This window comes from Anomalospiza imberbis, chromosome 3, assembly GCF_031753505.1.
Source record: "Anomalospiza imberbis isolate Cuckoo-Finch-1a 21T00152 chromosome 3, ASM3175350v1, whole genome shotgun sequence".
NCBI classification, from domain to species: domain Eukaryota; kingdom Metazoa; phylum Chordata; class Aves; order Passeriformes; family Viduidae; genus Anomalospiza; species Anomalospiza imberbis.
In genome coordinates, this window is record NC_089683.1 from 84,910,358 (window position 1) to 84,935,740 (window position 25,383).

Below are 25,383 nucleotides of genomic sequence, written 5' to 3' on the forward strand. Positions count from 1 at the left end.
GGATGTGGCACCCTCTTGGTTGCTTGGGCTCACTACTCATCTGACCAGCACCCCTGGATCCATTTCTGCAGGGCTGCTTTCCATCCACTCCCAAATTATGCTTGTGTTGGGCATTACTCCACTATAAGTGCAGAACTCCTGTTAAATTTCATCCCATTAATCACAGACTAATGCTCCAATATATCTAGATCCCTCTGCAAGGCCTTCTGTCCCTCAAAGAGAATCAACAGCATCTCCCAGTTTGGCATCATCAGCAAACTTGCTAATGGGCCATTCAACTCCTGCTTCCAGATCATTGATGAATGTATTGAACAGAACTGGCCCTGGAACTGAACCTTGAGGAATATCATTGCTGACCAGTCTCCAGACAGATGTAGCCTCATTCACTACAGCCCTTTGATAAAAACTACAGGCCTATTTGTAAAAAAAGAGAAAACATCACTACACATAAATCCAGTGCAGGAAATTGGTGACAGGACACAAAATATTTGAAAAATTTCCATAAATCCAAAACTACCCCCCAATTCCCTTTCTTTCCTAGTGAACTCTCCATTTGTCTACCATAATCTCTACAATCTTGACTCCAAAGAAGCTTAACAGAAGTTCTGCCAAGATTTTCAGTGGAAATGCACTTTTATAACTCAAAAAAATAATCACCAGGAAATCAGTAAATTGAAAAAAAGTATTTCACTACTAGGTGCAAGTCATTTCGCAACTGCTACTTGACTTGAGATTACATAGAGAAAAGCACATTTTTCCAAAGTATTTGTTTCTATCCTACAGCAATTTCCACTGATTATCTATTTCTATTCTAAATTATCTCCCAGAAACAAAATTAAAATGTCCTTTTAAAAGGATAAGACTAAAAGCTTACACACTTCAATTTTTAACTATATTAAAAATCAAAAGAGCAGGATCTATAGAGAAGTAACAAGATTTTGTTCAAGATAGAAATAACATACATCTATGTTTCTTTTGTCCATAGCAAGCATTGCTATCATTGTAGTCATGCAGTTTCCTCCCAGGCTGTCTCTCAGCACTGAGGTCATCATAGAGTTTCTGTAAGGAATGTGGGACCGGTTTTTCTCTGAAAGGGCAATTATTACCTGAAACAATAGCAAAAATATAAGATTTAAATTTATATGTCTCCAAATATTTGACATATAAATAACATATCCAACATATAAAACATAAAAAGAACAAATCCAATCTGCTCAGGAACTTTTGACACAACAAAACTGGGATGCTTATGCACCCCACTGCTAGGTGCAAACCCACTGGCTTTATTGAAAGAATTCCAAGTTAAATTTCAGCATGTTTATATGTCTCTGTAGGAGCTGGACCTGAAAGACCAAATACATTAAATTTTATCATGTCCTAGCCTTACAGTCTTTCAGCAACATGGAAACCGAACATGATAAACTCAAACCCACAGGTTTTCCTAAGACACAGGAACTTAATGAAAATCTTACTCATACTTTTTTGTCATGATTACAAAATATGGATAGCATTAAAGTAAAAACTTCCTCAATATTTGCTAAAGCATGCTTTAAAAATTACACATTCTTAAAACATGCGCTTCTTACATGGGCCAATACATTTATTTCTGAGAAAATGTCTTGGAAAGCAAAGCACAAATAAAAGAGTGCATGATTACAACATACAGCTGGAAAGAAATGATTCAGTTTAGAATATATATACCTTGGCCAAAAAGGAAATTGTACATCTACTATTATCAGTTTCTCTCCTCAGCTGTTTACATTATGAGACCTAATTATTAAATAAAAAGCTAGATTACCCTGTCATGTCCTGTGATATAAAAGATGTGAACTGTTATCTGGCCAAGCACTGTACTGAAAAACTTTAGCTGTATGAGTTGTGCAAGGTCTCCTAAAGGACTAGGAGTTGGTTTTTCTTTAATAAATGTTACATATCAGTGCATATTTTGCTTATGCTACAATTTAAAAAATTGCTGTATTAGAAAATTTAGTAGCGACTTTTTTGTGGCATTAGTTTCTCTTAATGGTGTTCAGAAAGTTAAAACTATAAATCTTACACTGGCAGCCCTGAGAGACACAAATTCATAATAAGAATATTACTGTCTTGTAAAGGAATCTGGAAACCCATTCCTGGATCAAGGTTTTCAAATCTCATATGTTACAACTTTTTACATAGAAACATGTTAAAGCTTTATTGGTTTATAATATTGCATAGAAACCTCATAGTAGTCTAACACATACATTAATAAGCACATTCCCTGCCTCTTCTACACAGAGACTATAATCAGAATAGACAAGATGAGAAAAGGGTCAGAGAGAAGATATGTTATTTCCATTAAAAATGGGAACATTGTTACAGGAAGTTCACTTTTTCTGAAGTCCATGCAGGAAGTCGGCAGCCCAGTTAGAATCTGAACCCTCTCACACTAATGCTGAAAAGCTGTGACCAGCTATCATGATGCAGAACCCATTGCACTGTCATGTGACAGTCCCAAAACACAAATAGTCTAAAGTCCCATTAGTAAAACTTCATCTTAATCACTAAATTAATCATTACAATCCAATCAAGTAATCTGGAATAGAAAGAGGAGAATCTGAAGGAGAAGGAAGTAATATACTTTGACAAAGTTACAAACACCACCTGTACAGAAGATGAACCTGGATTCTCTAAGAGGGACCAAACGTGATAATCAGAAAATTCTCTCATTTAAGGAGGTGTTATAATCCTTCAGATATAAAAAGGGGTTTTTTTAATACCTGTAATTTTAAGCTTAACAATGCCTCTAAAGCAGAAAGTTACATTTTGAGAGGATCAAACAAACTACTTTAAGCCCTAGTTGCTGTCAGAACTCTTGTCACTTTTTGTAATATTAAATCCTACATGAAACAGAGCAGGTACAACCACTCACAAATAACTCCGCTGACACATGTGGAAACACTGTTAGCACAACAGAAAGTGCAAGGAGTGCAAGTGATTCTGACATGATCTGAAGTGTGCCCAAGAGTCCCTGTTTCCATCCACATCCTTTGTGCAAGGAACAGATTTGCACCACCATCATGTTCTCAGAGAATCCTCAAGAGATGGGCATTTTGGTGAGCATCACTTGCAGAAACAGAGCTCTCTGGTACACCTCTAGCTTGCTGTTTAGGGTATCACATGCTCTGAAGCCACATTCCTGCTTCAGAAGTCTTCTTTTTGTTTCCCATCCTACTTCCTATTTCTAGTAGAGTTTAGAATGTTAAAACTGCGGTCTTTGCAGAAAAAGAACAACCAACCAACAAAACAAAGCAAAAAAACCCCAAACAAACAAACTGTTAAAAAAACCCCTTTGGTAAATTTGGGCAGCAACCATCCACTAATGGATAAAATCTTTCAACATTCTGTAAATAGAACACATGTTAGAAGACGGTTAACAAACACATTCATTAAAGCAATGAGAGCATTATAACCTGGGGTTTTTTTTTGGGATATAATTCCATTATAGTGTCAAATCATATGGCAGTATAACTTAATTTGCAACTCTAGACCTGGTCCAGGATCCTATATATTTCTATCATAAGGGAACATCTACATATGCACAGTTACATTGCAGTTGTAATTCCAGAACACACTAGTACATCTCAGACAAAAAAAGCTATCCAGATACAGTACTAAGGACTTCCAAATTCCTGCTATCATTTCAGATCAGCTGCATAAAACTATCTTCATTTTTCTCTAGATCTAGAGGCTGCTTGGAGTAAAAGTGCAGTGGATTTGTTTGAAGACTTTTTAACATGCTGTAGATATTTAACAAGTAGATCAAGTGTAGTAACACAGAACTGTATTCTTATTGTCATCTCGATACAAATAATTTGACTATTTTACTGTGAAAAGTATTTCAAAATGGCAACAATAGTATTTCAAAATCAACACTAGACCACCAGTAGATAGCTAAAGAGTTGAGAATTTCATAAGCTGATTTTGAGGTATTTGTTCACTTTAATATTATTCACTGCAAGTTCAGAATTTAATGTTTCAATTCCCACTGAACTGGAGAAAAAACATATTTTTACTGTCTTTGGTGGTCTTTTATTCAATATTAGAATACCTTTCTATTGATACACAATCCCAGACAAAATCAAAAATGCCTATTTCCAACAGTATTTCCCTAAAATAGGAATTAAAATATGCATGGAAAAATAATATTTTCCCCTGCTAAATACATAAAAATCATACAATAAATAAGATCCCAAGTATAATTTTTATGGTTCTGAAGACATCCATTTTAGAGTCACTGATCCTTATCACTTCCCTTAAGTATAACTCAAATACAGACATTAATCTTCAAGCTAAAATTTAAACAAATAAGCAGCATGAAAAAAATCTAACGTGATAGTAAATGACTGACTGCCACCTGCTGTACCTTAAGCTTCTTCTTTTGACAGATGAAATATCTCTGATCATAAATTAAATGAAATCCAAGAGATTTGTTTTTGTTAACAGAAAAACATGTAACTCACAGATGAAAAATATTCTTCCCAGCAAGTAGAAGAGTTATATTTGCTAATCATTATTTTAAAGAATTTTCAGATATACACACCCACAAAATTTTCAGGATTTATGATCTCCTCAGAAGTATTTTTTACTAAACAGCACATGTACTGTAAGGCAAGTTAAAAAGTAGAGATTTGAATTTTGGAGTTAAGCCTTTTTTCCTCTCCCTATCCTCCTTAATTGTCCCCCTAAATGACAGCCTCACAGACCTGCTTTGTTTCTACATAAAAATTTTTAAAGAAGCCTTAGGAGAAAATACTATATTGTCCATCAGAATTCCAAAAACAATTAATTTCTAGCAACAAGAACATTGTTTGCTGTACTGCTAAAATAATATTAAATATTCAGTCTTAGGAAGAAATTAATTTTTCTTACAGGTGCAGGATCTGAAATGGACACTTGAAAATCTTCAGTGACTGCAACTTAATAGCACAACATTCACAAAAGAGATTTCTTTCATTGCCAAGTGTTTCTTACTCTAACCTGCTAAGCATCATAAACATCAACCATATAAAACATCATGGTAGAGCAGAGAGAAATATATATTAAACCCTTAAAAATATTTTTTAAAATATAGTATTAAATAATTGTTTTAATAATCAACTTAATAATTATATAATTAGTGTAAAACATATATTATTAATAATCATCATCATAATTAACCAAATATTTTTACTGTAAATCTCCAAAGTTTCCTTTCACTCCTGCTGTGGAAGTTTTTTTTTTTTTTTTTTTTTAATGAATAAGGTTAGTTAGGAGCAATCTATTTGCTCAATATTTGACTTTTCCAAAGGGGAAAACCAAAAAGCAACAGTGAAAGAAGGATAGGGATTTTAGTACACCTTAAATTATGAGGCTAAATCTTTTTAGTAACAGCTGAATGACAAAGCTTTGTGGAGATTTAATAGTAACAAAAATAACAGTAATAATAATAAAACCAATATTTATTTACATATTATTATACTGCATCTATGAGTACTATTGGTATAAATCCAGTTATGGCAGTCAATCTATAAATACGTTACCAATGATAACTTCTGTCTCAAAAAGATCAAAGATTTAAATTGATAGAGGAATAAAACAACACATGAGAGAAGAGCCCAATAATTTACCATATTACAATGTTTGAATCAAATAAAGCTCAAACATGTTATTTTCAGTGATACATCCTGATCCCAGGTGTGGAAGGGAAAGAAGATTATGAATATTTTTAGGAGAAATATAGCTGAAATCTTGTAAACATCTTTATTATTCCAAAGAAAACAAGAAAACCACTTTGGAAATACTACCCTGTATACCAACTATAATCTTACTGCTTAATTGTTAAGTTTGCCCTAAATTAAAATATTTTATTTTAAAGGAAGACACATCAATTCAATGATTTAAAGAACCCTGCAATAAATATGCTAAGACTAAGTAAATAATGGAATAAAGTTTTCCAAAACATTGCACATTGTTAAACATGAATTTAGTAAAGGGAGAAATGTTTTACATTTTTTCAATTTTACCTGCTCCAAATAATGTAATGACAAGTTGATGTATTTGGCTTCTGTCAGTAAGTGGCCACCAATTCCAGTCTTTGCAACACGTTCTGATCCAGCAAGGTCTACTAAATGCAGCTTGGAGCATCGGATCGTTGCAGATCCAGGTTCCTTGCTGGAGATGTGAATAGTGAAAATGCAGTGAGATCGGCTTGAGGCTTGATTAATTGGTGTCTATAATGACAGGAAAAAAAGAATTCTCAATGTTCAGTGGATAAATAAATTCAACTTTTTATAGCTCAGTAATCTGGCAACTGAAATAATCAATCCCTGTGGAAACCCAGGGCACTAGGAATATTTCTCTGTCTACTCTGGGGTGTCCTGACCCCCAGGGGAGCACTGACTTTGACCATCCTTCATGGAGAAAACTTCCAAAGTCTCAAGGTAAACTAGAAACCACAAAAGTGTGAAATAGATTGTAGAGATTGTAGAGAGTAGTGTAGTATGTCACATGGGTGAGAAATTTAGTTTTTAGGATTTTTAGTATGTTACAGATAGATAAAAGAGGATATAGGGTGTTGTCTTGAGTTCCTTTCTTCCTTCTTCTCCTTGGGTTTAGTGGTATCTTGTAATTGGGTAGAAAAATCTGCATTGCGAGTCTTTAGGGGTCAGTTATTGGGTTAGAAAGGAAAATAATTTAGGTGTCACTTCTTAATTGGGTAGCTTAGTTTTTAATTAGACTTAAAAAAATCTTGTAACAAGAAATTGTTAGCCATTTTTGTGCTGTTTTTCATGCATGCAGAGTCTGGTGCAGACAGTGTGCTGAAGTTTTGATAAGATAACAATAAACAGAAGCTGAAAACGGAAAAAGTCCAATGTGTCTCGTTTCTGACACAGAACTGCTCCAGGAGGGTCTCCCCTGCCAGGGGAGCCCCCAGGGAGTTGTCCAACTTGGGGCCTGCAAACTCACAAATCCCATTTTTTAGCTATTGGACCTGTAATGAACATGCAAAAAGAACCCAAAAGGATTTACCTGACATTCGTATTCTAGAAAAATACTTGGATAACTTTAATCTGGACAAATTTTACTGTAAGCATTTAAGGCTGGTCCAAAATCCCCTAACATCAGCAAAACAAGTGGCCTTAACACATGAGGAATACTAGAAAAGGGCAGCTTGACTGGAGGGAAAGTTACTGAATGCTGATCTCTGAGAACTTAATAATTTCCCCATTGGTATATCTTTTTTTTTTTTTTCCAATAGATAGCTACCAGAGTAACAAGGAATAGGACTTCCTATAAGGCTTTAGACTTCTGCATTATTACTTATATGAAAAAATTATGCTTGGCAAAATCAATATCAGATTTTTAGGTGGCACGACAGAATTTTCATAAAATGTCTGGCTTGAAATATATTTTTTTGGAAATAACTACAGCCACACTTCCTTAATTTAAAACACAGAAAGTCTTGGTCAATTTTTAGAAATGTGCAGTCTTAGCATCACTTCAGAGGTTTTCAATATATTTGAAATGCAGAACCAAAAGTTTTAAACAGCTCTCAGTTATTCAACTTTAGATTTTAAATTATCATATGCCATCACATATGTATTTTTATTAAAAAACATATAAAATATCTTTAAGCATCTAAAGTACCTTTGGTTTAGTTGTGTCAAGGTACTGTTAGAAACTTAAAGCTAAAATTACTCTACATAATCCTCATTTCATAAATAGCTAAAGCTTGAGATTATATATGGAGATTAAAGGTTTAGCATAAAGATAGTATTTTTATTCATAAACTATAATAAGTATGACAACATTACTTTCAGGACATAAATGCTGACCCTGCAAAAAATAGAGTAGTAAAATAATAAATCAATATTATGGAGTCAGCAACTAAATCTATATTTATTTATAGCTGCTGAAAAAAGTAATAGTAACATCCTAATTATACTGTCTACATTAATCTCTGGCCTCTACTTTATTCCTCTGTTATTCTGCAGTAATTTTTTAATGTAGATCTACCCTGTGATTCAGACCAGATATATCAACATATTGTCTTTTTTTACATAATCTGCTTTACCATACAACACTGCAAATGTTAAAATGGCCTGCCCATTGCAGGTCTTGAAGACGTCGTCTCCTTGATCCAGAAAGGATAGCTCTTAACAGAAAGACTACAAGTCAAAGAGTCCTTTAACAGGAATAATATGGACCATTTGGTTCAATTGTCTCTACTTCAAGTTCCCCTTTTTTTTTAAAGCCTTAATAGTGCCAGCACTACTAAATGGGTTTTGGGAACTGATCCAGCTCAAAAAACAAACCAAAAAAAAAAAAAAAACCAAAAACAAAAAAAACAACCAAAAAAAACCAGTAAACCATAGATATTTAACCTGAATCAGTTTCTTAATTCAGACACAGCACATCTATAGAAAACAACTGTGGCAGAATACCTGAAAATGACAGCATACTGGATGTGAACAAGTAGGTAGTGTGCAGAAATAGCATACACTTGTAGCTGTTGTTGAAAATTCTGTGAGGAAATTTCAGCCTTTGCCGTATTTTCTTTTGGGCTGCTTTACCTAATACAGGGAAGCTCAGAGGGAGAGGGAAAATAATTTTGATCATCAATCTAAACAGATGAAGAATTTTAGAATTCATGATCCTGTGAAATGAGCAGAGTATATTCACATGCTATGCTGTCCTCAGAGGTGATGCTGGGCAAATGAAGACAAAGTGAGTTGTAGTGTTGGAATGAAAATAAACAGTCTGAGGGAAAGGTGTCAAGCAAGAAAACACTCCTAAACTTACTTAAAATGCAGTTATACTAAGAAAAAGTTATATGCTGTGAAAATGTACTTTATTCAGCAATTCTGATTCCACGAATAATCTGAGCCAGCTTCACTTATTTTACTAGGACAGCTACAACGTTTTTATTTGCAGCTCTGTGAAGCAGGACTGGATTTTTTTTCCAGATAAAAATTCACAACAGATTTAATATTTAAGGACATTCTCTTTGACAGAACTTATATTTAGGCATATTTTGCACTACAGAGATGGCATCAGTCACACTATACTGCAGACAAGCCTAAGCCAGATCAAGTACCAGTACAGGTGGAAGCACAAAGCAAATGTTGCTATGACAGAAGCTGAAGAAATCGTCATACTTCTGAATAAGTATTGTTAAGCAAACTTGAGATTCACACTGCAGCAAAACCTTATCTATTTCAAAAAGGGCCTTTAGTCACACCCATTTAATGCCAACAGAGGCAAAAAAAAAAAAATTCAAATCCTAAAAGAACATAATTTCAGGACTCTGATTTCCAAACAGCATATGGCAATATTTGCTCTACAAGGTTTTTATTATCTATTCTGATACACTAGGTACAACTTTATTTTGAGTGTTCCAAGTAGATTTGGCTGGACTAGTCATTAAAAATCCCATTGCTTTTCTCTCCACAGCGGTTTTTTTTTCCCCATGTAAATGAAAAAAAAAAAATAATGAAGCTGATTTGGAAGTCATTGGCTAGAATCCCAAACTGGTATTTTTGTGAAGTCCTTCTTCAGAGTAGAAACATGGCTTAATCAAGACACTAATATTCCTTTCTGCAGTATGATTCTATCTCTGCTTTGGAGTTCCCATATATAGGAAGCTCTGTTAGAACTCTTGCAGAAAGCATAAAGCAATAACAATTTAAACTGTTAAATGGGATGCAACCATGAAATGTTAATTTCATTATCCCCCCACACTTAGCTACTTTTACCACACAAGTAGATGCACAGCACACAACAGAAATGATGATGTGTTGGTATCTCCAGTCCAAGAACAAGCCTTTTCTTTTACTATTTGGGTGTTATCTTACATATAAAACTTCTGAGTATCATCATTCAGCTGTTTAGAAAGTTTGAAAACAGAAAACAAATAACATTTTCTGGACAGTGTTTATGAGCCTACTAAAATGTTCCTTTGGTGGTTTTCAGAGTTCATTTTGGCTTTGTTAGTAGTATTCAAACCATATGTATATGAAATTATCCTAACACTAATTTGATGTGATGAAGGAAAAAAGAAGAAAGAGGGGAGTGGCCTGGTTCTCAGTAGGTGGTTGCTATTGTGAGAGTTATATATAGAACAACTGATGAGCGGCAGTAACTTACAAAGAATAATTTTTTCCAGGAATTCTGTGACATCATAAACCACATAAGCAGACTTCAGATGCTTTGTGATATCACGTGAACACTACAAATGACTTAATGCCAGGTCATCTATTGATGCCCATTTCTGGCATGGTAAAGGACAAATTCAGTAACATTGACTTGGTAAAGCATCAGCACTTCATTTAATCATGGAAAATATGTGCAAGGTGTATTTCAAGCCAGTCTTGTTTTTTCCAGGACAAAATTATACCTGTGTCTGCTGAAATTAAATAAATTGTATAGAAGCTTTGTGCCTTTAACTACTACATCTATTTATACAATGGTTGCAAGAAGATGGCTTCTATTTAAATGAGAATCTACATCAGAGTCATACTGGAAGAAGCTTCTGAGTTGGGTATTTCTTTCAAGGAATACAAGGTCAAGAACCATCCAAAAACTTACTGCAACCTAAGTTGTCTATCTTAATCTAATTCTTACCCATCTTAAGTCAGCAAAACACTGCAGGAATTCTTCCTTATACAGGAATTCATGTATTTCCTAAATCCTTTATTTGTTGCAGCTGCTATTATGTTTTCACAAAAATAGCCAGAAAGGGATGCTACAGATCTAAATAGCATTCTTAAAGATTGAAGACCTAAGAAAGAGAAAGTTTAAATAGGACAAAGGTTAAATAGGTCCTTAAATAGGACAAAGACATATGAAAAGCTCTTTGAAAATCACCACTAGACTAACAGAAGCTGCTACTATCTGGAAGAATAATGTGTTAAGTATGGCTGCCAAAACACTCCGACAGAGATAATACATGAAAAAGTTCAGGACCACTGGGACAAAACAATTTTGCAGGTGATAAGTGCAGTAAAGCCCATACTGCAAACCATCTCCACTTGGCAACTCATACAGGAAAATCATGTTCTTCTGCTGTCTAAATATTTTGATTCAATGAAGAAAAGATTCCCCTGGAATGGTATGAGTGAATTAGCGACTAGCCAATGAATAAAGAGAGGCTGATTCTGAGTGTTCAGAGTTTTTTGAGAACATGTCTCAGTAAAAAGGTACAAAATTTTATTTTAAGGAATGCATCTTTTTCTTCTTAAGTTTTTTTTTGCTTCTGAATGTTTCAAAGAAGAGCAAGGGGAAAAAAGAAAGTACTGATAGCATCCAAGATGGATATCAAATTAATTTTCTCCAATCTCATGCTACAATCAGAGGGATATCTATAGGAAGATGTTCTGACAGCTACAGTCATTTCACAGTTCAGACGGATATCTCTATCTAATGAATATAAACTCCAGTTCCAACAGAACTATGCTATAAGGAAGAACATGCAAATTGAAGAATAGAAGGTGCCCGTCTTTATATCTGGTAGATGAGAGAGACCCCAGTATGTCTTTAGTTTCCTTTCTAAATATGTTACAGGTGAAGGGGCTCTTCAGTTGTACTTAGGTGTCGCCCTGATTTCTTAGGATTTTCTAAAGCCTTCTGAATTTACATTCTTGTAGAGAACTTTCTCACGCAACTTTCTGTAAACAACCTATTGTTTTGCATTCTTTCATAGAAGCAGAGAAATTTGATAGACTGGTAGTTTGTCCAGTGTCGTTGGAGAGGTGGCACGTTCACCTTCCAATCCACTGGCACCTTTTGAGAACTATAAATGATTGGAGTCAGAAAAAATAAATTAGTCTCTTCATGGTGACCAAAGCTGTGGTACGTCGTTTTTACTTGTGTCCTCTGGTGACACTTAGGTACACTTGTCATAGTTGAAATTGAAAAATTGTTCCTATGAAAATATCAGGATCAGAATAGGTGCAATCACTTCCTGAAAGCAATAATATATCTTTCCATATTTACTACCAGTACAGTTTCACAGTTAGAACATGATAACATTCAAACTCAGGTAACTTTTAAAGTAATTAATATTCCCTGGTAAAGACATTATTAATCTTATGTTATATAGTACTTTTTAGCCATATAAATCCCAAAGCATTTAAAGGACTGCTCAAAGTAGTATGTATGACCAGTAATTTTTTTACCACACATGGAATTGAAAGCACCTGTGCTGAAATAACAATGCTATTTGGTGCTCTTAATACAATATTACAGGTTTCAGAGTGGAAATAATTGACACCAAAGAGGAACCTAGGAAAGCAGAAAGTTGTAATGTCTTCTAGACTGCAGCACTAACCTGGATAGCATGCATTTTTGTCAAAAGTGACATTTAATCTCATATGCTCACACACTGAAATCCTATCTCATTCAATAAAAAATGCAGTCAAATGCTACCACTGGTTTGCTAAATATATTGAAGAGAATATTAATGTACAATAAATACGACTCTAATTAGTTCAATTCATAGGTCGTAAGTCAGTCCCCAAAACTACCCTTAAACCTTTAATTTTCATTCTTTCTTGAAATAAACACATGTAAACATTGCCAAAAGCTTACCAATTGCCCCATCTGTATTTCAAACATTTTAAATAATGGAACAAATACTGTGTTATATACACTGTGTGCCAAATTTAAAAAATGGAGTATAAGGTATAAAACCATGCACTGAAACATTTCCTTCCTCATTAAAAAAAAGTACCTTTTCATTAGAGGAAAAATAAATTCTAACTGTACATGTAACTACAGTCCTCAGACATACTAATCTCAGAAAAGGATTTTACAGTTTTGAAATTGCTGCACATCCTTGGGAGGCTACCTTAATCTATTGGTTTTAAAGAAATACTAAAAACCACTAAGAATTCTTAAAATCACAGAAGTTTAGGCATGCTATTTCAAAAGGCAGAGGTCATATGGGATTTCCCATCACAAGAAAAGACCACTTCAGCTGAAAATATATTAATAGTATACCAAAATAAGATGGTTTGAGAACACTACCTAAATGGCCAAACACTTATTTCCACACAGGAGCTTTTTTAGATGCTGCTGCTACAAATTGCTTATACTGCAAATTTGATTTTTAAATCCTTAGCATACATTTCAGACACTGAAATCATAAAGTTGTCTTAACAGATAGAAAATATAACAGTTCAGATTTTATAACCTGTTGCTGCAGATTCTTATGTATTCAAATGTATCAAGAAACTGCTTTATCAGAAAGCAAACAAATATCTAATCCTCATATTCAGCAGAGCTGCCAACAAAAGACTCTTTTTGGTTTTGATCTCTGCCTATTTCTCTCCACCAAAATATAAGACAAAAAAAATCCTATTTGTATTTTTACATTATGAATTGTCTGTGCAAAAATGTCTCCCATCTTACCATTTACACAACTTGTAGTACACATCAAAACTAGAGCAAAGGACCAGTCCTACATTGCCTAGTAAAGCAATACTGCACAAACTAGATGAGTTTCCTTTTTCTTCCTTTTCTTGGGCTATATAGTTATATGTGGGAAAGTAGCATTCAGTTATAAATGTTCTCTTAGGTTCTGAAATTTAATGAATGAACAAATGTTGCGTATAGAGTACTTTTAATATTGTGATGACTTTCTTTTTAGCACAATCAGTGATAAGGGAAAAATGCACCCCTCAAATCACAAGTTAGACTGCATTAGCATAAGCAATGCAGAAATTGCCATTCTTATTTTCAAAATAGCCAACTTTTCAAAGAAGGATTATTCAGGTTTAAGACACAAGATTGCAATTTTAGAGACTACAGATCTCATATGTGATCCATGAGATCACATAACAGTCATCTGAATTTTTCCACAGCCAAACTCATCAATAAAAAAGATTAATCCAGAATTTATTTTACTTTATTTTCTATTTAAGTTTATTAATGTCACTTCTTATTCTTTAAAGTTTACTTAAGAGGGTTCTAATCTTCAGACGTCAGAAAGTATTATCATAACTCAAGATTTAAAAATATGGATCTCCGGAGAAGTTATGTTTTATATCATAAGTCCTGTTTCTTAGATCTCTAGATTAACACTTTTCTCTTCTATTACATTTTGTCAAGTTCCTCTCCTCCACACAGTACCAATTTTTCTATTTCAACATCATGAAGCAGTTCTTTGCCTCAATGCCCAGGTTTATGAGCAGCCCTTATGATGATTGTCTCTTGCCTTAACATATTTGTTCTTCTCAAAATATAACTGTTGAAATAGGCATCCTTAAGAAAGAATAAGTATTTGTGTTATCTATTTATGTTTTGCAATCAAATGCTTCATCCCTTGTGTCCAGGTATATGTGGTCATGCAGCAGGAACACAGTCACTACCTGACTACTCATATAGTCTAAGTGTCTCTCTTGTCAATTTATGAGATATCCTTTTGGAGATACAGAGGAAGAAAACCCAAAAAGTTCTAAAAGAGAATTAACTCTATTGTAGTAAAGACACATTGCCAGCACTCATATTATACAATACACTTCTTATATTTATATTCCCTATGAAGGGAAAAAAGAACCTTACAGGAGTCAGATATGGAAACACTGAATTTTTTAGAATCAGTAAAAATATCCTTGTGCTTGAATATTGGCACATATTTATTTTGAATATCCTTTGAACTACCATCTGGTGTTTTGGTGGGATTTGTTTATTTGTTTGGTTTTGGGGGTCTTTGGTTGGGGAGGTTGTTTGTTTTGTGCTTTTCCACATAACACCATGTGTTTATGCAATAAGAAGGAAAAAGAGAGGGGACTTAAATATTTCAAAGGAAATTGAGTGCTTAGTCATAGAATGGTTTGAGTTGGAAAGGACCTTAAAGATCATCTTGTTCCAACCCCTCAGTCCCCTCTCACTCCATGAGCAGGGACACCTTCCACTAGAACAGGTTGCTCAGGGCCCCATCCAACCTGGTGTTGAACACTTCCAGGGAAAAATTTCATTGGGAATGTTTGACAATATTTTGCAAGGACATATTTTCTTATATTTACATGTCTGTGTATGCTGAGACATGCCACATTCAAAAGTAAGTCAATAGTTTACGAGAATTTCTGTATTATACTTATTTGAATTTCAGTAAGTTATGACATCAAGAGCCACCAATAAGATCCACTATGGAACACTATCATCAGAGAAATGCTTATTTAATTTCAGTGTGGAAATACACTCAAAAAAAGGATACTAATTTATGTCCAAGGTCTTCTAAAATATACATTTTATTTTACACAGGAGGAGAGATGTTTTTGACCATTTTAACTTTGGTGGCATTAAGAAGATTGGAGCAGCAAAACTCACCTCAGCAATCATTCTGTTGGTGTCCCCCAAGAAGAGTAGGTTTAAGGCTTCCTCTTCATTGGTTGCTTGCTGAAGAGACAAGTTTTTCAGGTGAATGTTTTGATCAGAGTCTTCCATTATTGTCACTTTTCTACATGCAAAATAAAAACAACAGCAAAAACTAGAGTTTATTGCAATGTTGTTTTATACTTTAATTTTGATCGCACCTAAATAATGAAATCTAAAACCCAAGTCAAATGATAATGAAAAAACATGAAAAATAAATTATACACATTAAAGGAAATGTTGATTTCTTTATTTACTGTCACCTCCTTTTTATTCCTTTATTATGAATCTTCACATAGAGAAGGAATATAAGAAAACTAAGTTTTAGAGAAAGCTTTGGGATATTTATTTATTGAGATAGAAAAATTTCAAGAGTAAGAGATTAGATGAATCATTACAAATAATACGTAAGAGTTTGTTTGCTTTTACCAAGTACAGATGATACATAAAGCATACCACTATTTTGACATACAAATATACATGGCATCAGAATCAACACATCTGTAGTCAACATGTTTCTAATAACTTTAGAAACATTTGTCAAGACTATTTGTCTTTTCATTTTTCTTAAATGGTAGTAACTACATCTGTAAATGATCCCTTCCTAAATTAAAAGCAAGCCAACAATTATTTTATTTATTCCCCTTGTTAGAAATGTTCTTAGTTACACATCTATAAGTCTAAAGCTGTCAGAAAGGAATTGGATGCAAGTATCAAGGATATGGCAAAAGCTCCAGAAGAGCTGCTAAATATTACTGAAAATCTTTTTCACTTCTTTGAATAGTCCAACATAAGATTTTTTTTTCTTTTGAAATGGTTACTGAGAGTTAAACTTTATTGGCATTACTGAGTAGCCATTAGGGTCTCCTCAGCTGAGACATCCTATAGTATCCAACATGGAGGACAAGTAGCTACCTCACTGGCTTTGGAAAACTCAGAGAAGAATATGTTGAAACAGAAGTACATTAAATCTGAGGATAAATAACATGTCTTTCAGAGTCAGTTATGTGTTCTGATACTATTTAAAACAAATTAGAGGTTTTTTAGAAGTTAGGAGTTGTTTTTATTTAAACTAAAACTATTTTCTATGTAAGTATAGATAATATTTTCTATCTATATATACACACCTATATGTATACATATTTGTATTTAAATATTTTTTCATGTTCTTCAAGATAAACCATAAGAGGGACTATGGGGCTTGAGTTTTTATCAGTAGGTAGTTCTTGCAAGTTAATTATTTCAAGTTGCTTCAAAACCAGAGAGACTGGGTTTTGTTCTGCTTTACTTTACCTTCCACACTGTCCCAAACTGAGAATGAAATCAAGCATCAAAGCAGCATTCCATAGTATTACTCTTAAACATTGTGGGAGTAGTTCACAGTCTGATGGCCAAAACATTCAAATGAATATAGAGAAATAATTTTAACACATTGCAATGCCCTCACTCTTTTCAAGAAAAATTGCACATAAAAGTACACACAAAGCTTTCTTCAGTAGTTATAACAATTGCTCTTCCAGGTATGATTGCCTCCCACTATTAGCCTTATTTTTGTGTGGTGGTCTAAGATGTTTCTCATATAATCACAAAACTCAGTTTCCCCATTCAAAGCATAAACCCTGGAGTAGAATTCTGGTCTTGTGTATCAAATTTTTGATAATATCAGATTGTATTCTGTCTGCATCTGTGTGTGCATCATACACTAAAGCCCACAGCAGTTCTGATTAGTGTATACCCTTATCAACTTGTGCCCTTTCCTGCATCAACTGAGCTGCCACCAATGCAGGAGAGCCTTGCACACTGAATGCTTTCATTTATTAAATTCTTGTTACTAGTAAACATTGACCTTGACCATCCTTTGATTAATTAATACTAATTCATTAACTTGTGTACTATAAATATTATTAAAACCCCCACTTAATATATTTTGGAAAACAAATGACCATTTTAATTGGAAAACAAACGACCAAGCTTCCTATTATTATATATGTCTCTAGGGCTTAGAATTGAAGAAATCTAAAATAATCGCAAAGATTTTATAAACATTTAAAAATTAATCATAATGATGCAAACAAAAAACATATGAAGATACACAGCTCCTATGCCAATATATGAGCAGAATATAGTGATACTGCATCATTGTGAGGAGACTATGGAGCAAAAATAAATTTAGGATAAAGTTAAAAGAGAAAAGTAGTAAGTATACATCTTGGAGTCTGTTCAGAAGAACAGAATAAATTAATGGATACATATAGGCAATGTTTTATAAAGCTGCAAGGAACTTGAGCTTTTAGGAAAGAATTGTCAGGATAATCATCTTATATATCATCCCAAAAAGATGATCTTTCAAAAGTACAACTCCCTGAATACCACAACAGAGGACAAAGTCAACATGTATTCAAGAGGCAAGGTCACAAAGTTATTCAGCTACCAGCACCACAACAAAACACAGATTTGATTTTCCATCCAAATAGAGATTTAGAGCATAATCTCCTTTATGAGACATGGCAGAACTATGAGATGAGTAAGGGCTTGTGCAGACTGTTTGCTTGTCATATTGTCATATTGTGATATGTCATATTGTGATAGGAAATCCTTCCCACTGTCTCCAATGGATTATGTTTTGAGACAACAAAAACACAGTTTGGTTGTTCTGGATGTTATGGACATGACTGGAGACTGTTACTTATTTAGGGGTTAATGATTAATGTAACAGTGAAGCTGAGCAGGCACAGGCTGTGAGGTGCTGCGCACACAGCAGCACATTCAGGCCTCAGTTGTGCTGCACAGATCCTTCAGCCGCCAGATAAATTTACTGAGTTCTCAGGAGAACACCTTCTAGAATGAAGCTGTTTTCTTATTAGAAAATTATACAAAAGCTCAAAAGAGCAAAAGGGAGACCTTCTCTCCATGGCCAGGACCTGTACTGTTCTTATGCAGTGCACTGTAGGGGAGTCATTCAGGCTCTGCCCAATGTTGCATGGATGCAGGGCACCCAGCAAGTGATGGGATGCAAGATTTACTTGCCATCTATCTTCCTTCTCTTATTCTGTCTTACCAAAGCAGTTACCCTATCAAGATATTTGTTTTAGCAACAAATTTGTTGCTAAATCTTTCTTACTGACATCTGGAAAAAAGCTGTGCACTCTCTCTTTCCCCCGTCACCCCACCACGTAGAACAAGGAATCAAAACTGAAACAATGAAATCAGTGGTTCATGTATGAATAAAACATACCAAATCTGTTAGAATTTGCAGGCAACATCAATAATCTCACTCACAAAAAAAAATCTGTCTAATAAATTTTGACATTTGCTCAAATGCTTATAGAAAAGTTACCTTTAAAAAGTTTCACTGGACTTTATAAAAATCAAATCAACACAAAACATGGATATGAATAACCAATATATCTTACATGCTGAAGTTATTGTTTGCCTTTTAAGTGTAATTTGTTTGAACTGTAATTTACAAAAAACATAACCTTAGAAGAAATTATTCAAAACAGGTTTTAGCTGCCTCCTCATTAACAAAGTCTAAAGTTACAAAACTTTGTATTCTCCTAACCTTTGGTATTCAGTAGTAACACAATGAACACTCAATTTTGAAAGAATGTATTTCATATTAAAAAAGGGAACTAATAATATTATTAGCCTTAGAAGTTATAAAATATTGATAATTTTCAGAACATTGGAAATATATTTCTTGTAGATTTATGGTTGGTGGTCAATTTCCAAATTACATAGTTGGTACAGCTATTAAAAGGGTCTGACATTAACACTGTTGAGACTGGAGGGGAGAATTAGGTTTATTTGCATTAAAAAAATCAGACTGAATAAAATATATTTCCTATATGTTTAAAATTATTCCTTTAGCCTTTATTTGTATCCTTCTTAGTTAAGGAAAACAGGAATTCTTTTAGTAGTTATTTTAGTGTTCCATGTCAGCCCTTAAAGCCCTTGGAGGACAGTAGAGAAACAGAAGAAGATAAACTCATTTGAGGTAATTTTCCAATATGTAGTAACAGGTTTTGTTTTAAAGGGAAGTTATTTCACACTGACCCCATGGATCATAACAGTTCTGCATGTTACTAATATATTGATATAGACATCATTGCTGATGTTTGAAGTTAATTAGCTCTGAGCTTAAAGTGTGATTTTCTTTAAGTCGGACAGCATCACACTAAAAATTAAACATTTCCCTCTCAAAGAGGACTTTAAAAAACCTTCCTACAAAAATGGGGAATCCCTTTAGCTGACTTGAAATTTAGATTCTATTTTCCCCTGGCCACATCACTGTGGAGTCATGGTTGTCTGAGCTCCCTGACAAGTAGCTCCTCAATTACTGCAGCCTAGACTGTCATTCTAAGTCAAAACAGCATTAATTGTAGTTTGCCTTCACATGCCATCAGACAGATAAAGCAGTAACTTATTGGTTACCTATAAATAAATATAGTAATTCCTGATTAATGGTTCTGTAACCTCAGTCTTTACTTTTGTGTTATACATTGTGTCAAAAAATTCTTATTTCTGGATAAATAAGAACATGTTAGGAAGAGTTTTACTCTTCCTGACCAAAGGTTGTAGGTAACCAAAGTGAAATTCAGTAACATTGGGTGACATAAATTATAAATACACTACAACCAAGAACCTGTTGGAGATAAATACTTTAGAAAAGTATTCCTAATTTGAACTCCTGCAAAGCTTTTATGAAAACATAAGATGGCAGTAAGTATTTAAATAGTCTTCTACCATCTTTTTCTTATAAAAATAATTTCATACCTTTATGTGTTGAAAACAATCAATTTCCTTATAGGAACATGGAATTCTCTACAGCTACAAACAGAATTAGATTGTCAATATTAAATTCAATTTCTTCATAATTCTGTGTAGGAATCTGTATATATATACATATAGATGTGCAGCTATATGGTCCATATTAATTCATTTGTCAGGAATTTATTTCAAGAAAAGTTGTTTTGTGATTGATTTTGTGGTTGTTTTTGTGAGAGCCTCTTCCTTTCTCATCTGGCAGACTCTGATGAAATGAGTAAACACTGCTAAGATGAAAATTTTATAGTCTACAGAATATACAAAATATGGCTACACACAAAACCTTTACTTCAGGAGCTGAGATTCCAAGTCTAATCATGTAATGTTTAGATGCAATGGACAATTTTTAAAATGTTTATTTTTCCCTTTGCCTTAAGCATCAAATACAGTTTTAATGTCTCATTTTTCAAGTACTATCAACAAGCCTGTAGTGTATCCACAAGCCTTTCATAACTTCTATCACCTGAATGCTATCTGCGTTCAGTTCTTACATTGAACTGGTAACATAAAGCTAAGAACAAAGAGTTTGCTGATCAGAGGTACATATCTTTAATTCAAATTACATCCCCTTCTTTTGCAAGAATATGGATAGCAATACTGTTCCAGAACAATCTGCACATTATATGATGTTAACTAATTTTTTTGCTTATTCTTCTAAAATTACACATTTCTTCAATAGTCTTCTCCTTCTTGAATGCTTAGAAAAGTATCAGCACTGACAGCCAATATTTACCCAAGAACATAGGGTGAATACCCTGCCTTTGGCTTTTTATGGTGCTCAAAGCTTAGATGATCATGTAAAATATGACACTTTTAAAGTACAAAAACCATAATTTCTTTTTCATAGTCTCAAGCAAACAAACTTATTATTTTGTATTTTGCTCACTGTCACTAAAATATTAAGAGGTTTTAAGAACATAAAATTCTACAAAAATATATATTAGATGATAAACACGTGATAAATTTTAAATTGTGATTATTATTTACTTATAAGTAACGTCTACTTTATCATTTAAGAAAATTAATCAAGTAATTGAAATATAGTTAGTCATGCAACAACTCATTCTTACAGCTTTTACTCCCTTTTTAGATCAGAATGGCACTAGATATTTTTAAGTTTTGAATCCCCAGACTACAATATTAAAATAAACAAAAAAATTTATTAGTTAAATACTTTTACACATACTAAATGTGAGTAATGTAGGTATAGTTTAGGTTTACAGAACATATTTTATTGACACATGATGTAGTGGAAATAAATGTCCATGCACAGTAAAATCTTAAAGCACTTATTAATATTACTCTGCAGAGAAAAATCTATTTTCTTATTAAAACTCATCCTACAGTATGTAAGTTTACTATCTAAGTTTACGGGTAATTATGATTATCCCAGCATGCTTTATTCCTAATTTACAATCAAATTATCTATCAACTTTTGCATTTTAAAATAACCTTACACACAGAGTTATTCTTTATTTTAATTGAATCACCATACATAAACCTAATTGGATGATTCTATGAATCACAATTATTAGCAAATATTCAGTACCTAGTTTTAAAATATTACATTTTCTAGAGCATGTGACCCCAAATATCTGCTTCAAAGTTGCAATTAAATTACAAAAATCCAGTTTCTTTGAATTGAATAAATTAATTCTTATAAAATGTTAATTGGAATGAGCTCAGATAAAATATTTCAAATAACTTAATAATGAAATTAATAATGCAATTAACAACTTAATTGAACAACTTAACAGCATTAAATTTAATAAATAAAGTGTAACCCATTATTCACTATTTTTTGTCCATGCAAAAATGTACACTGAATTAAATTATATTATCCAAACTAGCTTCTGATTAAAATTTTTGTCTGAATGCCACAGGAAGCAAATGATAAATTAAATTAGAATCCTAAACTTCATATTGAAAGACACTGGTAATGACACACAGTCCTCATAGCACTGACGTGTCATAAAGTAATAAATTTTACTTCCATTTTTCAGGTAAAGAAACTGAAACAATTAGACCAATTCAAAGCCCAGTCTCACATTTTGCATTTAACTGCTGCCTTCCTAATCTCTAGACTAGATTCTTTCATAAAGATCAATCTTGAAAAATGTTTTGTACATACATGTCCTAGATACCCCATACAGTGTGGAAAAACAAAGCTCCATTTAAACACAATAAAATAGTGTGTGGCAAGATTTTTTTAATAAATAAAATAGTTTAATAATATGTCAATAACATAATTAGTTATTTCAAAATAAAATTGTACTGATTTTCTTTTATTGTCCCATTGAAAAATTTCGGTATGTTTCCTGTTCTTGTATCAGCAGTGATTTCATTGCTATTTACAAGTGTCTGTTACTATCATGTTGAGTGATAAAATTCGTGGTGCTCAGCATTATTTCAGGGCACTTGCAAATCCAGTAAACAACTCACCTATTCACACCTATTTAGTGTTTGCCTAGCTATTTAAAAATAACACAGACTATAAAATATCAATTCAGACTTGAGGACTAGGATTTGGATTTCCTAAAAATTAGAAATCTTTAACTTCACCAGCTGGAGCATTCATGACCTAGAAACCTTTGTTTACTACCCTTCTCCAAGCATTAGTAGGTGCTAGTGTCTGATCAATGACTACTATTATAACAACCATCCATTCTGAAGGAAATATATTATCCTTTGAATTCCTTGTGGCCTATTTTCTAACTGTAACTTACTTTATTTCATAATTGCATATTCTATAAGAATAATTATCCTTGAAGGAAAATATCCAAATAGAAGCAGGGAGATTTTCTCATTACCATTGCAAGGAAATACAACCTGTTATATGTCTGCCACACAGTCATACATGCCATACAAAGAAACAGGCTGCCATGAGAAAAACAAGCGCACCTTCTCCTTGTCAGGGGCTGCAAGAGATCTCTTCTGCATAATAGCAACAAACACTTTTAATCCTTTCACCTTCAGTTACACCCTACCCTCCATACACACAAAATCACAGAATATTTAGGCACCATTAACAAAATAGTGAAAACAAAGTATTCTGATTAAATTAACACTGAGATCAGTAGCACAACTTCAAAAAGTCCTTAAACGATGTAATATGGTATATGAAAATGATTCCTCTTGGTTTTGATGATTTTCTGTATTTATTACTTACGGCAAATCTTCCATTCTGAAGGCCTCATGTCTTGGGTCCAGCAGATCATAACCACATTCGTTGTAGATTTCTAAGTAGGAAACATAAGTTGTGTACACTTTACTGCTATCCTGGATAAGAAAAAAAAAAAATAGTGCTTTAAACAGAAGTCAGAGGTAGATTAGAAGACAAATTTATTTCTAAAGCTTCTAGGTCACTTTCTCACTTTGTCTCTTTTCCTGGGTATGGTACACATGTTAAATTTTTGATATTTTCATGTTATGTGTTATCACATGCATAAGGACTCAAGAAGAAGAAAGGAAAAAAAACCCCACAAAAAATCCCAACCAAAATAGAGACACACACACAACTCACTAAAACAAAAATCCCCCACAAAAACCCACCATTACCATGAGTTTAGTCTGGGATTTTTATTTGATTCTATATACTTTAAAAAGTCTGTATATATTTAGAACATGGGAGCTGCTTACTGAACTATGCAACATGACATTTTTCACTTCTGCACTAAAAGAAGAAAGTTATTATAAAAAGGTAAATCCTCATATTATTGATAGACTATGCTTAAAGAAAAAACAAAGCAAAAGTAAAAACAACAAAAATAAGATTTACTTTATTTAGAAACACTGATGTAGTGCTTTTCATTCTCTTCATCATAACATTAGAGCACTGTATATGATGTCAGCTGTTCTCTGCAATCACAACTCTTTTGGTAAATTACATTGCCAAAAAGTAATTCAACACACCTGAGTTTTGCTGACAATTTTCCCCTGCCTCAAAGCCAAATCCAAACAACATAAACCTCAAAATAGTGGGCTATGATTTCCAAATTAAAAAAAATGAAAGAGAATTAAAAGAAATAAGTCACTTCAGCAGATAAAACCACTGTGAAAGTACTCAAATTACAGTTGAAATTTAATAATTCAATCCACTACAGTTTTTTTTTTTTTTGCAAAATACTTTGAGATAGAACTTGTCACTTTCATTTAATAATTATTTCCCATGACTTTTTAAATTGGTTATGACAGTTCTCTATTTCAGGGGACAATTTAAAAGATACACTACAGATGGATGGCAAAAAATGTAGTAAGGAACAGTTCAAACAGGATGCCATGGAAATAGGAGAATTTCTAAATTAAAAGATGTTATTAAAAACAAAGGGCTCGATTTGCTTCTCATTTAGTTCTCCAGTTCTGTTTCTTTGGTTTCAAATTGTGCTTTCTTTGTGCAAGTAAGAGTTTAACAAGTCTTGTATTTCATGTCCCTGATTTCACTTTCTCCTGTTTCATCCTACTTAGGGTTAGAAGGTAAATGATTCTTCTCCACTATTTGAGCAGTTTCCAAACCACAGTTGTAGGTATAAAGAAGTGCAACAGGGGAAACATACGAAAAGAAAGGCAAGAGGAAATATAAAACACCAAGAAGAGATCCTTTAAAATGCACTAAGAAAGACAATTATACAAAAAAAAAATGGAAGCAGGAAAATTGAAATAGCCCTATAAGTGTAACTAAATATAGCTTGTGATCCAAAATCCAGTCCAAAGTGAGAAAATTGGTATTTCTGCGCTGAGACTTTGACAAACATACTAGTTATTTTTCGTCCTATTTTGTTTTTATTACATAATTAACATTAGAAAAGAATGTTGGTGTGTTAACCCTGTTTGTTGTTGGCAATTACATGATAAACCTGTTCACTTTCCACAACAAAAGTCCTCCATGGAGGTTGTGTGAGTGTAGCAGAAGGTCTAAGATAACATGATTATGTGGGTTTTTTAATTTCTGTTCCCACAATGGCAAGTTTTTGTGCACCTGCCATATGCTGTGTACATTTACCTGCCAAAGTCATACTTCCAAAGAGCCAAAGTAATTACTTACTTTTGTTAACCCTTATTGAGACAGGGCATACTAATGTGACTGAGCCATATACCCTTATCCAAACAGATTGGTACTCTGTAGTACACAGCTGAAAGAGTATAAATGTACAGTGGAATGATTTA

At 33.3% G+C, this 25,383-nt stretch overlaps 1 protein-coding gene across 11 annotated transcripts in view; it reads right to left on the reverse strand.

Annotated features, from left to right (window-relative positions):
- The window catches only part of KIF6 (kinesin family member 6), a 167,860-nt gene that overhangs the window by 128,219 nt on the left and 14,258 nt on the right, over positions 1 to 25,383 (reverse strand). For all 11 annotated transcript variants that reach the window (XM_068185499.1, XM_068185493.1, XM_068185495.1 and 8 more), the window contains 4 exons: positions 23,390 to 23,499; positions 15,349 to 15,478; positions 6,042 to 6,248; positions 963 to 1,106 (listed from right to left, as the gene is read on the reverse strand). In XM_068185499.1, coding sequence (XP_068041600.1) covers positions 963 to 1,106; positions 6,042 to 6,248; positions 15,349 to 15,478; positions 23,390 to 23,499 — 591 coding nt within the window. The remainder of the gene's footprint in view (positions 1 to 962; positions 1,107 to 6,041; positions 6,249 to 15,348; positions 15,479 to 23,389; positions 23,500 to 25,383) is intronic.